Source organism: Sinocyclocheilus anshuiensis, unplaced genomic scaffold (genome assembly GCF_001515605.1).
Source record: "Sinocyclocheilus anshuiensis isolate Anshui unplaced genomic scaffold, SAMN03320099.WGS_v1.1 scaffold1626, whole genome shotgun sequence".
Lineage (NCBI taxonomy): Eukaryota > Metazoa > Chordata > Actinopteri > Cypriniformes > Cyprinidae > Sinocyclocheilus > Sinocyclocheilus anshuiensis.
The window spans coordinates 852,403-869,536 of record NW_015547254.1 but is presented as its reverse complement, the minus strand read 5'-3'; the positions used below and the strand labels follow the sequence as shown (position 1 = coordinate 869,536).

Here is a 17,134-nt window from a genome sequence, read left to right as displayed (position 1 = left end):
TTAAAAACCCTGATTCATGTGGCTTTGAGCAATAAACATGAAATAAACATCAAAATAAATGAATGAGTCAACATTTATTAAATAATAATAAAAAAAAATTAAACACTGGGTCACAGAACTGAAAATTTAGTCTAATTTAAGATGTCATTCAGCAGGAGTTACAAATAAATTACTTTTAAAATGTAAAATTAGTTAAAAAAAATAATTAATTAATTAACTAAATATCAATTCAATAAATTTAAATAAACTAAAACTGGATCTAGTCAAGAAGGTCAAGACCTCTGAGGTGGGACAGGCCAAAATAACCATTTTAAGGGAGGCTAGTTTTACTATAGATAATAAAAAAATAAATTAAACATGGGACTTATAAGCCCTATAAAAAAAATAATTAAAAAAAGATTTTTCTTCATGAAGTATAAATATCATGCATTTAAAAAGGAAAAAAGAGAAAAGAATGCAGCCATAATTCCTAATGAAAATAGACTCAACTAAAATGCTACAAATTCATTTAAAATAAACATACATTGCCTGTGTATTATTGCCCCAGGAAATGTAAGCACTCACACAAACACAGAAATAAAAGCTTTTCCATTTTTTTTTTTAAACGCTTCCACTTTCATTGTCAGGATATTTATTTCATGTAAAATATTTCATTACAATACAGTACAATGCATGTTCAAACTGCTGTCCACACAACTTTTGTCATGAAGTTCTAAGGCCAATCTTTCACGCATAACAGCCTTTCTGACAGCAAAATGGAAGTTGCTGACCTCTCCTAACTTAAAAACCAAAACATTAAATTATTAACTACTAAAATCAAGTTTGTTGTTTCTTTTATACCGCCTTCTACCAGTATGATGCAGCAGGGGGCACTAGAGGTTCTCATTATGCTTCAGTCAGCAGCTCCAGCACAGAGAATTCGGTCCCCAGCAATGGGCTAAAAGAGTGAGTGCATGTGTATGTGTGTATAAGGGCAGACGGAGAGACAGACAGACTGACAAACGTCATTCTGTCTTTGCTGGCAGTCACATAGCAGCTTTGAGTCTTGGAGAGGCCAACGGATTTCAAAGTGAGGGCAAGAAGGACTGGGGCTAAAGAGGTTGGATGGTATGGTGGATCTCCACCTCACTCCAAACCAGTCTCACTCCATAGTGCAGCTGTTCAGTACCACATATTGAGAATGTTTGTTGCTTTTTTTGTGTTTTTCTTTTTTGTGAAGTATCACAGACTTGCAGCGAGGACTTGAACTATCACCAATGGAACAAATATCCACTTTTCATCAGCTTTTTTCATTTGTTTTCACTTAGAGTCTATTATTTATTTCATTTTTTTCTTTCTCCTTTTGTCAGCGAAGGATAATGTTGGCTGTATGATACGGTGATGTGTTGTTTGGTTACAGTTATTGTTCCTGCGGTGGAAATGCTGCACAGCAAAGCACTCAGTGGGTGGGGCGGTTTGGCTCAGGTCCACACCCGCCTCCCTAAGTACATTCTCCCTATTGGGCACTGTGAGAGGGGGGCGTGGCCTGACTCAGTAGCGGTGGGTCTGGTGTGAGTACTGTGGAGGCTGCTGGGAGGTAGAGGAGTATCCCATGCTGCTTTGGGGCAATGATGTGCTTGGTCCTGGGTTCTGGTAGGCAGCATGTGGATTGGAGCGCTGGAACACAGAAGAACAGCGTTCTGCATGCTTTAGAAGCAACACGTGATTCGAACTCAACAGAAAACAACAACAACAACTCATGGGGTCTGACTGACTGTTTTTAAGACCTTTAAGTAGCTCTTTGCTGCTCATGCATGCAGCAGCAAGCACTCAAGACACAAATGAATGCATGTAAATGGAAACTTTCAGGATCTAGATGAAAGAAAGCATGGAGGAAAATGGACTGAGAGGCTATCGCAACTAATAAGGACCAAAATGAGACGATAATCCACATTGAAGACCAGAGAAAACGTGAATACAAACAACTGACTAAATGTACTAAATTAATACATGGAAATATTTGCTTAAATTTGCTAAATTTCACAGATATTATGCGGTTTAATCTTTTTCCTACACATACACAATAGCAATGATGGAAAAGACTACTGTGCTGAACTGGCTAATGACAGACATGGCTAATATTCATATTTCAATACAGTTCACTACAAATCGCTAAATGCATTAAAGCTATTAAGAGAGACGATGTATTTTACATTTTGTGACACCAAAACAATGATAGGGTGATGTTGGCACACACACTAAATATATATATATATATATATATATATATATACACATAAATGCATGCATACACACATATACATATATATATATATATTAAATTGATACAAAAAAGTTATAGTAAAACCTTCTACATTGTTACAAAAGATTCCTTTTTCAGATAAATGCTGCACAAAAATCACAAATATATTAAGCAGCACAACTGTTTTCAACAATGATAATAATAAAATTAATCTACAGCGACAGTAAACACATTTATAATAAATGCTGTTGTTTTGAACATTCTATTTATTAAATAATTCTGAAAATGTATCCTGGTTTCCATAAGAAAAAAATGAAGCAGCACAACTTTAAACATTTATACTAATAATATGAAATGTTTATTGAGCAGCAAATCAGTATATTAGAATGATTTCTGAAGGATCATGTGACACTAAAGACAGGAATGATAGATGCTGGAAATTCAGCTTTGCCAACACAGGAATGAATTACAGTTTAAAATGCAGTTAAAACAGAAAACAGTTATTTTACATTCTAGTAATATTTCACATTTATAACATTTTTATTGCATTTTGACTAAATAAATGCAGCCTTGGTGAGCATAAGAGAGTTCTTTCAAAAACATTTAAAAAAATCTTAGGACCCCAAACTTTTGAACAGTATTGCATATTATAAAGAAATAAAATAGGCAGGTAACTGACTGGAAAAATTGGACATTCATCAATTATTGTGGCTGATGGGCAATAGAAGGTTCATTTCAAAGCCTGTTTGTAAAATACAAAAAATAAATAAATAACAAAGGTTTATGTTTACATGTGTTACCTGGTAATCTGAGGTCATGATCAGGCCACCTGAGGTAGTAGTGGGCGGAACCACTCTCACCTTCTTCAGAGGCGGGCCTTGTGCGTGGCTGTTGTCAGGGTTACCTGTGTGACCCGCCCCATTGGTGTGGTTGTTCCCCTGCTGCTGCTGCTGCTGGTTTTTCTGCAGTTGTAGGAGAGAAAGAAAATTACAATGCATAAATCTCAATTAAAAATGTAATTAACTACATCATAGTTAGAAACTAAACGGACAGAGACACATTCACACTGACACAGAAATACTCAAAAAGCAGAAAACACACATTTCTTACTTTATCTGCCTTGTCTTCCGGCTCTTCTTCTGTCAGGAATTCTCGTTTGGGATAAGGAATCTGGCAGCCAGCAAAGACACTAAACAAAACAGAGCTATTTTAAATATACCCTAAACAATATCTTATGTAAGTAGAGCACCGTGGTTGCCCTAATTTCAGTGTACAAACATTAAACATACAAAAATCCTAATCCCAATTGTTTAGGTCATGCAGAAAGCTGATTCTGCTCCTAAAATCACTCACTCAGACGTGGGTAAAGGCTCCTCCAGGAAGTACGAGTCTTGCATGGCCTGCTCAGATGTGATTCGGCGGATTGGGTCCATAGTAAGCAGCTTTTGCAGCTGAGAGGGAGTTCATAAGTTTACAGTTAAATATATGAGAACGAATAAATGAGATTTGCAATTCTATTCGCCCACTTACCAAGTGGAATGCTTTGCTGTCAGGTTTAACTTTATGTTTCTCCATATATTTTATAAGGCTGCAGTTAGTGTACCTACAGCAAGAGGAACAAATGCCATCAAATAAAAAACCCTAGTCAATGAAAGGCCTTATTAGTATGACATTTTTACAGTCAAAGATGAAATCAAACTAACGTATTCCTCCTAAAGTCTTTCATCAACGTAGAGTGTTCCGGCATCTTCTTAATGTCTTCCCAGTCTTTATCTGAGAAGAAAATTAGATTACAAAGATTATCAGGACAATTGACTGAAGCATTGTTAACTATTAACTGTAACAGCAAATATAAATATTTAAACAACAAATATTCATTTGACAACAGTGTTATTTTAGCATTATTTGTATACTAAGTATTTGTTTCAATATTTCAAATTAGCCTTTATTTTTATATTTTCAGTGTATATATTAATTTTTGCTTAAGTTTTAGTAATTTTATGTTTTTGTCATTTTTATTACCATCATTGTATTTTTTCCCCTATTTGGCTATAATTTATTTTGTTAGTTTTGTTTTAGCATTAGTAATTTAAACTAAGTTATTTCAGTTAAAGTACAAAATAAAATCATTAAGAGGAATCAGTACCTCATCCAGAATTATTAATAATTTCATCCTTACACACAGAACCTTATAAATATTTAAACAACAAAAAGGTATTGATTTTTCACTTCTGTGGATTGTTTCTGCAAGAGAAAATTACCTTTGACTCATTAAAAAGACACTGAGGGACCTGTAAGAACTCAAGTAAAAAAACAAAAGTCTCACAGTCTCAAAGTTTTCACCGAATCAATGTCAAGTGGACGATGAATACCTGCAGGAAAGCCCATGACATTAAAGATCCGGTCCAGCTGATCGTGATGGTAAGGATTACTGGTCTTAATGTCCTCCTGTCGACAGTGGAAGATAGGCTCTGAGGTCAAAAGCTCAGCAAAGATACAGCCGATCGCCCAGATATCTGAGAAGGAGAGAGAAAGTCACCAAATCTAGAATACACTTTTTAAATGTGCATTTGCACACACACTTATACAAACATCTCACCAATGGCTTTGGTGTAATGCCTGTCTCCCAGCAGCAGCTCTGGTTATACCTGCAGGAAAGCCCATGACATTAAAGATCCGGTCCAGCTGATCGTGATGGTAAGGATTACTGGTCTTAATGTCCTCCTGTCGACAGTGGAAGATAGGCTCTGAGGTCAAAAGCTCAGCAAAGATACAGCCGATCGCCCAGATATCTGAGAAGGAGAGAGAAAGTCACCAAATCTAGAATACACTTTTTAAATGTGCATTTGCACACACACTTATACAAACATCTCACCAATGGCTTTGGTGTAATGCCTGGCTCCCAGCAGCAGCTCTGGTGCTCTGTACCAGAACGTAACAACTACAGGATCCAGATCTGCTAAAGGCTTCAGTGGTGAGTTGAAGAGCCGTGCAAAACCCATATCAGCTGCACATCAGGGACAGAATTTTAAAAATGGTCATGATTGTTCATCAAAACACTCTGATGCACACATCTCTCTTCTTTTTGTCACAAGAGAAAGGAAACAGAGCTGATGTCATACCTATCTTCACACGTCCTCTTTCAGGACCTTCTCCCATAACCAATATGTTGGCAGGTTTCTGTGGTGAAAGAGTCAAAGTTCAGAGCTGTAATACTTCCTCTCTCATTTCAGTGTGATAACTGATGCTGTAACTTCTTTGCAACTTTTTAGGATTTCGAAAACTTACCATGCATGAATAATCCTTTATAGCCATGAAACAGTATTTTGCAATATTTTTATCAGGGTCAAAATTTTTTTATATGATTAATCGCGATTAATCGCATCCAAAATAAAAGTTTTTGTTTACATTATATATGTATGTGTACTGTGTATATTTATTATGTATATATAAATACACACAGTATATATATTTTTTATATTTACATGTTTATACATTTATATATTCATATTCTTATATTTTATATTACATATAAATATATTTAATATATAAACATAACATTTTTCTTAAATATATACATGCATGTGTTGGTATTTATATATACCTAATAAATATACACAGTATACACACATATATTATGTAAACAAAAACTTTTATTTTGGATGCGATTAATCATTTGACAACACTAACATATATATATAATTTTTTTTTCAGAACAGGATGTTTTTTTGTTTTTTTTTAAGTAAATACTGATACTAATTGAGGCTTGGTTCAATTAGCATTAACATTTTTCAAGAATTGCTTTATATTTATTTAGAATTCATTCATGCATCATTTGGCAACAGTGTTATTCTAGTATTAAGTAGAGGTATTTATTTCTGAATTAACCATTATTTTTTATTTTTTTCTTAAGTTTTAGTAATTTTGTTATTTGCTTTTAATTTTTATTACATTTTTTAAAACATTTCTATTTAGCTTGTTCTAATTTCTAATTTTTACATTTTTCCATCTAATATTTTTTATTTTATTTTATTATTTTTTTAATTAAAATACCAAAATCAAATTTTAATAGTTTCACTTTTAGTTAACCATAACAACACAGCTTGGCGAATAAGTTACATTTATTTTTTTCCACAAATATCTCTTCCTCAAAAAGAACAAAATAAAATCATTAAGACATAAATTATGTCCTTACATCTGTTGTGACACAAAAATATAAAAAAATTATTTTATAAATGCTGCCACCTACTGGAAATTGTCATGGGATTTCTAATAATCAGCCAGGGCAAATGAGCTACATCTGGATGGACATTAACTGTTCAATATAACACACATTGAACCTCACCAGGTCTCTGTGCAGGACCCAGTTGGCGTGCAAATAGTGGATGCCGTCCAGGATCTGGTAGAGCAAAGACTTTACCATCCCACGTGGCAGCTGAAGAGGCTTCTTATTGGCCTTGGAGGCTCTGTGGAACTTGATGATGTGCTACAAAGACACGTAGACCCTCAGCAAGATATGTACTGTATACAAACATTTCTCTGTGTGTGTGCATGAGCGTTTGACTGTATGTTACCCAGAGGTCATGTTCAGCGTAGTCAAAGAGAAGCCACACTTTGCGGTCTGCATGTGACAGGAAAACCTTCTGCAGCGAGATCACATTGGGGTGCTTCAGTTCACGCAGCAGCTGCAGGGAGCAAACAAGAACGAACACACACACACACAAGCGCACATGCTGAGACAGACATCTACAGAGCACCCAAAGTACACAAAATCACTTCAGCCTGAAGTATGCTTATTAAAAGGATAGTTAGGCCAAAAATAAAAAAATTCTGTCATTGTTTATTCACCCTCCCCTCTCGTTGTTCCAAAGCTTTATGACTAAGGAAGGCAAAAGCAGAAATTTTGAATAATGTGCTGGTTGCTCTTTTCCACGCAATTACAATGAATGGGGACTGGAGTTTTGTAGCTTCAAAAAGGACACAAAGCATCATAAAAGTGGTCCATATGACTAATACACTATATTTCAATTCTTCTGAAACCAAATGAGACATTTGTGTGATGAATAAACCAAAATATAAATAGTTATTTACTAATAATCTTCACATTCAGTGAACTGTTAATCGCTGAACTGGAGAACCGGATCAGTTGAAAACAAATTTATGGCTGCGTCTGAAATCACATACTCTTCTGACTACTTCTTTTAAATAAGTTGTTCCGTATAGTATGAATATAATCCGGACCTACTACATTCATCATGTTGTCATAGTCATGTGATCTACCCGTGTCAGTTGAATCACTTCACTACCTTTCACAAATCCTCTCCCGTGGCCTCATGGGATAGCAAAGTGTCCACACTTCAAAATCCCTCTGGAAATAGTATGCCAGCTGGGAAGTTTTTGGCTATTTTTTATGAATATTTGTGAATTTGGACATACTACTCTGTTCACCTAATATATTGTAGGGAAGTATGCGATTTCGGGTGCAGTCATTCAGCTGTTTTGTGAACTGCATCCCCTGAATCATTAACCCAAAACAATCGTTTGTTTATGAAACTGACAAAATTATTTCCAGCATATCAAGGAAAGGTTCAGTTTCGGTCTGTTTCTCACACAAAGATTTTAGCATATGAGCAAAGTACTTTTATGACATTTTAATTGTGCTTTTTTATCATTTCGGAGCTTGACAGTCCTAGTTTTCATTCACTTTCATTATACTGAAGCCATACGGATTTGAAACAACAAATGTCATTATAAAAATAATGACAACTTTCAATTTTTAAGTGAACTATTCCTTTACTGCACATTACATGAGAATATAAGTATTCAAATTTTCTTAAAAATTCATAGAGCTAATAATAGTTAACAGATTTTAACTCCCTAAAGTATCCACATGCTATAAATGTATTTCCGGGAACTTGTTTAACCAAGATGGCATGTGCCAGAGCTACTTGAAGATCCCCTTCACAGGAACACGTTTAAAGCTTGATGTACTTACTGCTATCTCTCTGCAGGCAGACATAGAGATCCCTGTGCCTTCAATCTGCTTCAGAGCATAATCTTTATCATCCTTCCTGCAAATAGACATATCAGCATCCGCAATTACTCTTCAGTACACTACATTTCCCTAAATCTATACCTAAACATCATATTAAACCCCTTATAGAGGGAAGTAATCCACTGGGAAAGACCCAGCAGAATTTTAAGCAGATGATTTTGACTCTTTTATTACCAGCACACCTTCAAAAACTCACAAGTCTCCCGACAACTAACATGAAGCAAGACGGTAATGTTGAAATGAAATCCTACAAAAAAAAAAAAATAATAATAACAATAATCTGCCTATAAGATCTCACAACGCCCTGTACAGTTTCTGGAGAACAAATTAGCTGTAAACCGCTCATAAACAATCAGCTTCTATGGTGAACAAAAACATCTTTAAATGCTTAGGACCTTCAAGTGAGACTTTGGCCACCAGGCAGTCTGGACTAGTGTTGTCACGGTACCAAAATTTCAGTATTCGGTACCAATACCAGTGAAAATCCACGGTTCTCGGTACCAATTTCGGTACCAAAGCAAAACACAAAAACATGCTAATTGAACAACATTTTTATTAATAACGTTAAACAAAAATTAAATGTACAAAACCAATGCCATTCTTTATACTTATTTAAAGGGGTCATATGATGCGATTTCAAGTTTTTTTAAAAATATATTGTTCACTCACTGTAAGATGTTACTAGATCTAACTCACGTTAGAAAACATTAAGTCATTGTACAGTAAAGTCTATACAGGAGATAAAATGTGACGTTACTTTCATTTAATGCCCAAACTGTTCATATTTAATTTTAAAGGGCTTTTAAAACCTGCTAGAGATATTCAGCCAAGAATTACAACTAACTTAACAAAACAAAAAAAAACTTTTTCTGACGGACTGATATGACACTGTTAACATACATTTGTACATTCTCTAACACGCATATTTTGGATACACAGTTCATTTAAAAGCCTCTGGTGTGTAAAAATAGTAAATACCATTATGTCCTCCTGTTTTTTACAGTAATAAAAGTTATAGGAGCATTAAATAGTTAACAAAGAAATCATTTTGAACAAAATTCATTCTAATGCTCATTATATTAGCGTTAGCCGCGCTTATGCTAACGATTAACTACCTATACGCTAACGGCGATGTTTATTTCAATCCGAAATTCAAATTAAAATATGGAATAATATTCATAACAGAAGCTCTAAATATTAAAAATGTAATTGAAACTTACCTGCTTGAACTTGATCGGGGTGTTTTGTTAGTTTGATGCGTTTCCTCCTCTTGAGGTCGCCACTGCTTTTATGAAGAGGTTGCCAGGTTTTCACAACAAAACCCGCCCAATTGCGTTTCGAGGGGTCCCCCGTTAAAAATCGCGTTCCGAGGATAAAATACGCGTGTTTTGGTGGGGTTCCCCTGGTAAAATTCGCATTCCAGGGGCTAAATATCATGTTAATGGGGTCGTTTTTCAACCCGCGGACATGAAAAACAACCTGCGGCAAACAGTGTTAAAGCAGCCCAATTCCGCGGGAAAACCTCGCACTTGGCAACACTGGAAGAGGATAGCTTTCGTTTAGCGCATCAAGAACCGGGTTGACCAGGTACTCGGTACCACCGGTACTTAAAAAAACCTGGTACCGTAACGTTTTCATTTTTTTAGTACCGACTTGGTACCGAAATACCGGGTCTTTTGACAACACTAGTGTGAAATAAAGATAGCTGCACAAGAACCAAATAACCATTAGAAGTTAAACATCAAATTAGCGTGTCGAACAAAATAAAACAAATCCCATGTGATAGCACTAAATACAATAAAATCTTATGCAAATTGGGAGGATTGCTATTTCAGCTACCTCAATATGACCACTGATGTCCTGCAGACATTGAGGGTTATTTTCTGTCCAGTTTTCCCACCAAAAAAACACTAATACAAGTAAAATGTAGAATGGGATTTTTAGGTATTTTTTCAATTCCCCCAAGTCACAGCTCTAATTTCTAATCAATAAATGTGAAACTATCAGTCATGGTCGTTTCATTTCTTTCCAAAAATGTCCAAATAAGGGTTTTAATTGACACTGCAGCTGGAATTAGAAATTTAAGGCCCCATTAAATCAGTTTTATTCTTTTAATGGTATAATAAAATTTTAATAATCAAAAAGAATGTTTAATGAATTTAATTCAATTATGATAATAGGGCCTATGAAAATTGTTCTCTTTTTTTCAGACATTCTGTTTTGTCGGTTTTAATTTTTCTGGATTTATGATTTAATACACATTTACTTTTCAAAAATGGTGGTAATCAAGTAAACGCATAAAACTTTAACTTTTAATGAATCTTTTGAAATTTAGTCAAATGAAATTCAAACAATTCTTTTAATTTTTTTTTGACAAAGTGGTGCACAAGAGTTTACTGAATTGAAACATGAACAAAAAATTGTGATAGAGTGATATTCCTTTAAAAATAATGTCTTTAAAAACGGTATTATTATTGTAGTTGTTACTTTAAGTACATTCTATAGAAGACTTTTTTGTGGTTTAATATTCACAGACACTAGTCCACATTGTGATTTAGTTTACTTATGGTAAATTGTTCTTTTGATTTATTCATCCAAATTTTGCCAAATTCGGTGACATTCCATGTTATACAGTAAATTCCATTTTTATGACCGAATTCAGTGATTCCATCATCGTTTTATGCACCACAAAAATCAAAGGACCACACAAATTCAGCAGACTATCATATGTGTTGGCACAGTCTAATTAGAAAGCCTGATAAATGACTTGGGTGTTTATAAATGATCTAATCCTAGAAAGGTTACACTTGTCATACTGTTATTCTCAGCCCTTTGATCATTGTGTTAGAAAATAATCATTTGTCCTTCTTTGGATGAAGAGCACAGACAAATCCCTGTGTTTTTGTCTCTGATGTGAGAAAGTTTTGGAGAATATATTCCTATCGGCAAGTTACCAAAAACATTGAGAGCACAGGAATTTCAACTCCCTTTTTCCCCCAACAGACTTCTAATAAAACAGACCTCCCAATTCTCCTTCCAATCTGTATTTCAATGGTATATTCTACACCCATCCTCTTCTGTAAACATCAGTATATGAAAATCATTTCTGCATCACAACGTTAGTTTTTTTTTATGACGACAAAAACATTTTACAGAATTAGAGGTGCTTTGTTATACACTGGCCTTTATTCCCTGGAAGGCTACTGTTGACAAACCAATACGAAGCATGGCATGTCAAGGCTGTATTGATGTTATAACAACCTTTCATAATACTCAACGTCTGCTGTAATAAACTGGTAAGTGACACCAAAGTCACTTATGCAACCAGTGCAATTGCAGAGATACTTCAATAAGTCAGCAGAAGAGAAGTAGAAACCCAAAAAAAAAAAAGAAACCTGAAAAAGGCTAAAAAGATCCTCCTCTAAACCTGTGCAGGGGACACTGATCTCCACGGTAAAATCTCAAAAGTGATGTCAATCACACCAGCAATGGATTCAGGTGTCGACATGAAATTGGGAGACTAATGATATCTTCATACAGCTGATGTGACAAACGCATTGGAAGAGAACAATAACAGAAAATTGAGGCTATAAAAATTTAACTGGTTTAAATATGAAATTATAGGTAAGATTCCATTTTGTTAACATGAACTAACAATGAACAATATTTCTAAAGCATTTATTAATCTTGCTAACAATTAAAGAAAGTGAGCTAACATTAACAAAGAACAGTTAATAAACATTAACAAAGATTAAAAAATACTGTAATAAGTTTATCGCTCATTGTTAGTTAATGCATTAACAAAAGGCCCTTATTGCAAAGTGTTACCAAATTATACAGAAACATTAGTCTAAATAAAATATGAAACTATTCATTAGAATTCTCTGCCACGACAAAGGCAACATATAAGGCTGCTATAATGCTGTATTTTATTCACATGGAATGTAAAGCAGCATCAGAGCCTCCTTTTATAATAGAGATGCTGATTTTATGCAATGTTGTGTATTTTGGAGCAGCAATTTAGTCAGCTGCTTAAAGATGCCTTTAAGAAAGTGTAGTTTTTGTTAATGGTAAATATAGTTTTCATCATGGCGAAGAAAAAACACATGATGTTGCAAATCTAAATCTGCATCAAATACACCTGCATAAACTCGTCAATCACAACAGCACTCGTGCCTGCTGACGTACATTCACAATCCCCTCAAAATAAGCCTCCACTGAACCTGTGAGCTGTGCATATCAAACTCTCTCTGAAGACAAGAGACGTGTCTCTCTAAAACACCGGGCCGAGGGCGGACAACACACGGTCTGTTTTGGTTTCTGAGAGCAGAGCGACGGGAGCGCAGGCCTCATATCGCTGCACAAGTCCATCCTGCAAACTCACCCATCTTTCCTCTTTGCTTTGTAGACATGGCCATAAGTACCCCGTCCAACTTTACATCCCTCGTACTCAAAGAGATCCTCGACTCGTTCTCTCTCTCCGGTGAGCTTCACTTTGAAATCATAGTCCATTTTCACCGTTATTCTGGGGATCCGGGCTGTGGCTTCCCTTTAAAGCGTCGCTGGGGAGGCAACTTACTTCAAGCCCCGTTTAGACAATTAGTTGCCTTCCCTCGCGTCGCTTTTCAGCTCAACTAAAGAGTCCACATTTACCGCGAACAATTACGGGCAGCTGAGACGGCGTATGAAGCACGTGTGCTTTTAATCTGACAAAAAGTGCAGAGTGTTATTGGACTATCGGTCGCTTTCTTTGATATTTCTGTGCAACTGCGCCGCTCAACCGGTATCTCACCCGGGAGAGTTGAGCGTCCACGTACGGTAATGTCGCAAAACGTCGTGAATGGCACTTGCAACCACACAGACGGCGAGGAATGGGCTTTGTGGCGCACCACGTGGATTTTAACTCTTTACTGAAGAGTGCTTTTGTTTTTCGGTTTTATGCTTATGTACATCTTAGTTTTTTTGCATTTTAACATAAAATACATAGAGGAATGTACAAAATGTAATTAATAACAAATTCACATAGTGTAACTGGTTTAATTACGAAAACAATAAAATATAGCTAATGAAACAAAATATGCTTATTTTATCAAGAACTATCAGTATAATATTTATTAACTATAATATTGAATGATCTTATTGCTTTTACAGTTATACATAAAATACATAGAGGAATGTACAAAATATAGGCTAATTAATAACAATGCTCATTTTATCAGCAACTATCAATATAATATTTATTAACAATAAAATTGAATGCTTTTTTGCTTTAACATTTATACAAAATACTACACTTATTTTTATTATATAGTATTTGACGTTGTTCAGAATTGATAAGTAGGCTAAATATATATAGATAAATAAACACATACCCAACTCTATCAAAATGAAGCATTTCACTGCTCACAGAAATGTCATCCATCCTCTCACTGTTACTGTGGTTATTTTTTTTTTAACCTTTATTAACCCTCTTCAAATAACAAACACGCATTATCACTGTTAAACACAACACACACCCGCAAACATATATAATTATTTAATTATCTTTCAAATAATACATATTGAAATGTATAAGATCAAATTAACCTTAATAACAAGGTTTAATTATATCATAATTAAAGTTAACAGGGGGTTAATCGATACATATTGCGCGGATTAAAATTTAGAGAATTTTAGAGAGAGAATTTTTCATTCTCAGGGGCGTTTTCTCCAAGGAGGCAAGGGAGACTGTGCCTCCCCAAAATATTGGATGAGAAAAAAATTCATAGTACAAAAATAAAACAACGACAAATTACAAATATTACATTAAAAAGTGTATAAATCACTCGTTTTTCTAAAGAAACATTGTCCAACAGCGACACCAGCAGGTAAAGTAACAGCCCATTGAGTTTTAACAAACCCCCTAAAAGAGACAAGATAGTCTTTGCATGACCTGACATATTACTCGTATCCAAAATGAGGCGATGTGAACATTATGGAGCGCTAAACACCAAAGTCCCTATCATATTTTTAGTCTTTGTAAATGCTCTCATGCAGTGTATGTTTCATTTATACTGGAAGCCGGAGGGCGCTCTCCCGCAGAAAGTACAAAACAGCCTCATACAAGTAATAACTTTTTTAAAATTATTATTCTTATGATTTTTTTATTGCAGGAAAACACAAATACAATAAGGCAGTACAAAATCTTAAGAAGATCCAAAAGAACAGAGCACAACACTAAATGGAAATCAAATAAGAAAAAAAATTACACAGGTCTTGTTTAAACTTCTTCAATAAGCTAAGTAGTCTTCTTCCAGTTTTGCATTTTAACATCCTTAAAGATTTACAATACATCCAAAATTCCTTTTGAAAAACAGAAAACAATGGCTTTTTTTAAAATCACTTACATTTATGAATATAAAATTTCCCCAAAATGAAAACATTATTCAGTAAAAATAATGAAGAAAAATGCAGAAAAGTAATAACTTATGACCTGCCTGGAAAGCCCTGGACAAAGGCATCCGGCTGTAGCTAAGCAGAATAAAAAGCAGAAACGTTTTGACTGATGAAACGTGAAGACAATAATAACACGTTTGCGACAATACATGGTTTATATTTTTTCAAGTCATCTCCAGGTAACAAATAAATAAAGTATATGAATGATGCAATGTTAATTGGCATATCATTTATTACAGTAGCCTTTAGAAACTATAAAATATATTTTCTGATTTATTCTGTGATAAAAATGGCAAAAAAAGTTTTTGTAGTATATAAATCAATCATAAAATATTCATTAGGAAAATGTAGGAAATATAGAATACAAATGATTGGTTATTGAGTAAGAGTATAAAAGTAAGCAATAAGAAAATAATAATAATAATAATAGAACAAAAAAAAAATCACCTGTGTGGGAGTTTTTAGTGAGTAATCAGCTTGGTGAAATTGAAAGTAAATCTCAGTGTCTGTGACAATATTTACCTAGCTTTGATGACTGATTATCCGAAAAATTCAAAATAGTTAAAAGATAACTATTAAAAATAATAGCTGAACATAAGTTCACAAATAAAATATTGTATAAGTTGTTACTGCCTTGAGTTATTATTTTGGAATAAATGTAAAATGGCTTTAGCATACTTGGCTTTAACAAATAGAATATTGATTATGAATTGATTATAGAATACAATACAATATTGATTATAGAATATTGAATGTAAAAATATAAAATGGAATTGTTTTTTTCTTTCTGATAGTGTAAGTAATTATTTAACCAAGAAGATGTGACTGGGACATGAATTTACATTTGATTTAAAAAATAAAAATAAAAACTTTGAGGACTTTGCCTCCTCATTTCAGAACACTACCGCACACCACTGTGTCTAAGGTGTTAAAATATGGGCCAAAATATTGAAAAGTAAAAAATGGGCTCTAAAAATGAAAAGTGAAATGGGGTAAAGAGGGTGAAAATCCCACAAATGTCTCTAATTAGGAGGAGCGTGAGACATGGGCCCGACCTGACACCGAAATGTGCCAATAAGCACTTATCATGGCTAATTGGCTCGTTACTTATTCACTAATGGCTTCTTAATGTTTTCAGCCGTCATATTGAGTAAAGAATATCCAGCAGCCGTCTGAAAAGGTAGGATTTGCGGATGTATTATTGTGGGAAAAGCTGGATGCCAACCGCCGTTAAACTGGAAAGAAGAAGAATTATTGTGGGAACTGGTTTTGCGCACATGGTAGTTGTCCGGACAGTTGTCTGTGTAGCTCCGTTGGTCCCATCTTGGCTACATTGTAATCAGAGCGGAGAGGAAAGAGAGCTCGTCCATATTACAGCTGCTGTTTCAGGTACTTACATATCTATTACTACCTCCGTTTCTTTATTTTGTTTTCATTTTGGACAGTGTTATTACATTTCGTATTTTCTGTTACATTCTGGTGTCAGTGACATTTTTCCCTCATCTTGTCAAAATAATGATCTAAACCTTTCATTGGCCCACAGTTAGCTTGTCAGCAATCTGTCGACACCATCAAAGATGTTGCGCATTTAAAATGACAGCTCGCTCCACCGCATGGTTTGCGTTTGCCCGATGACAGACGATGGTGACAGTTTAATGACAAATTTCAGTTGTGAATTTCACCCTGTGTAGAGTGCTAGCCTAGGCTTTTTATTGTCTCTGGGATAGGTTGCTAGCTGACATGGAACCCGACTTTTTCTTTGTCATGTCCCTCCTTTAACCGATGCTGAGTGGATAATCTGGCTGTCAGTTATCGCTTCTCGGACGCTGATTGGTTGTGAGGCTGACAGCCCAGTTTTGGTGCCTGATTTGTTCTGCGATGCTGTCTGTGGCCTACTGTATTATAACAGAGCAGCAATACTGTTTGAAATGACTGAGATGTTATTCATATGAATTAATTTGACACTGTTTTCAACGTCACGTGGCTCTCGGTGTGTTTTGACCTGTGTCAAAGCGGTTTTGCTTCCATACTGGGATTTACGGATTGCCTTTGAGGCGTTCATTTTGTCGTGCTGTCTCTTAATGGTGGCTATGTTTTAGACAGAGAGAAGTTTATGCTTCAGACTCTCCTTACATATATCCACGATATTTTGAGTACATTTTCTTGCTGTCTCAAGTTAATTGTTTATATGTGGAGCTGGTTTGCATATTATAGACCATGATTTCATACGGGTAAACTGATCATTGGGAGATTCTAGAGTGATTTTTTAATATATATATTGTATTAATGTTTTTATTAAAGATGAATAGTTGACAGTTGAGATATTTTAGGGAAATTATCATGTCCTATAATGTGATATGTTATTTTTCATCAAAATCCTTTTTTTTTTTTTTTTTTTTTTT

The 17,134-nt window shown here is 34.8% G+C and overlaps 2 protein-coding genes across 3 annotated transcripts in view; one reads left to right on the top strand and one right to left on the bottom strand.

Moving 5' to 3' along the window:
- Window positions 1–1,248: 1,248 nt before the first annotated feature.
- On the bottom strand, window positions 1,249–13,159 carry LOC107701677 (cyclin-dependent kinase 8). 2 transcript variants are annotated; one of them, XM_016503738.1, is made up of 13 exons: window positions 12,682–13,159; window positions 8,238–8,313; window positions 6,817–6,927; window positions 6,588–6,728; window positions 5,365–5,422; window positions 5,118–5,249; window positions 4,891–5,034; window positions 3,946–4,015; window positions 3,773–3,845; window positions 3,596–3,693; window positions 3,344–3,431; window positions 3,043–3,204; window positions 1,249–1,656 (listed from the first exon to the last, which is right to left on the bottom strand). In XM_016503738.1, exons 1-13 carry the CDS (start codon window positions 12,807–12,809, stop codon window positions 1,531–1,533), a joined length of 1,407 nt encoding a protein of 468 aa, XP_016359224.1. In that variant the 5' UTR covers window positions 12,810–13,159; the 3' UTR covers window positions 1,249–1,530. The 2 variants fall into 2 exon arrangements, with proteins under 2 accessions (XP_016359224.1, XP_016359225.1); XM_016503739.1 differs by having other exon boundaries at window positions 3,353–3,431; window positions 12,682–13,158.
- A 2,850-nt stretch (window positions 13,160–16,009) lies between these two features.
- The window catches only part of LOC107701627 (E3 ubiquitin-protein ligase RNF6-like), a 6,427-nt gene continuing 5,302 nt past the window's right edge, over window positions 16,010–17,134 (top strand). Inside the window, exon 1 of the mRNA XM_016503668.1 lies at window positions 16,010–16,121. Coding sequence (XP_016359154.1) covers window positions 16,010–16,121 — 112 coding nt within the window. The remainder of the gene's footprint in view (window positions 16,122–17,134) is intronic.

Coding starts and splice junctions, on each gene's coding strand:
- LOC107701677 (XM_016503738.1), bottom strand. CDS start 12,809: ATGGACTATGATTTCAAAGTGAAGCTCACCGGAGAGAGAGAACGAGTC. Junction 5,250..5,364: donor AAGAGGACGTGTGAAGATAG/GTATGACATCAG, acceptor CCTGATGTGCAG/CTGATATGGGTTTTGCACGG. Junction 3,205..3,343: donor AGGCAGATAAAGTAAGAAAT/GTGTGTTTTCTG, acceptor CTACAACTGCAG/AAAAACCAGCAGCAGCAGCA.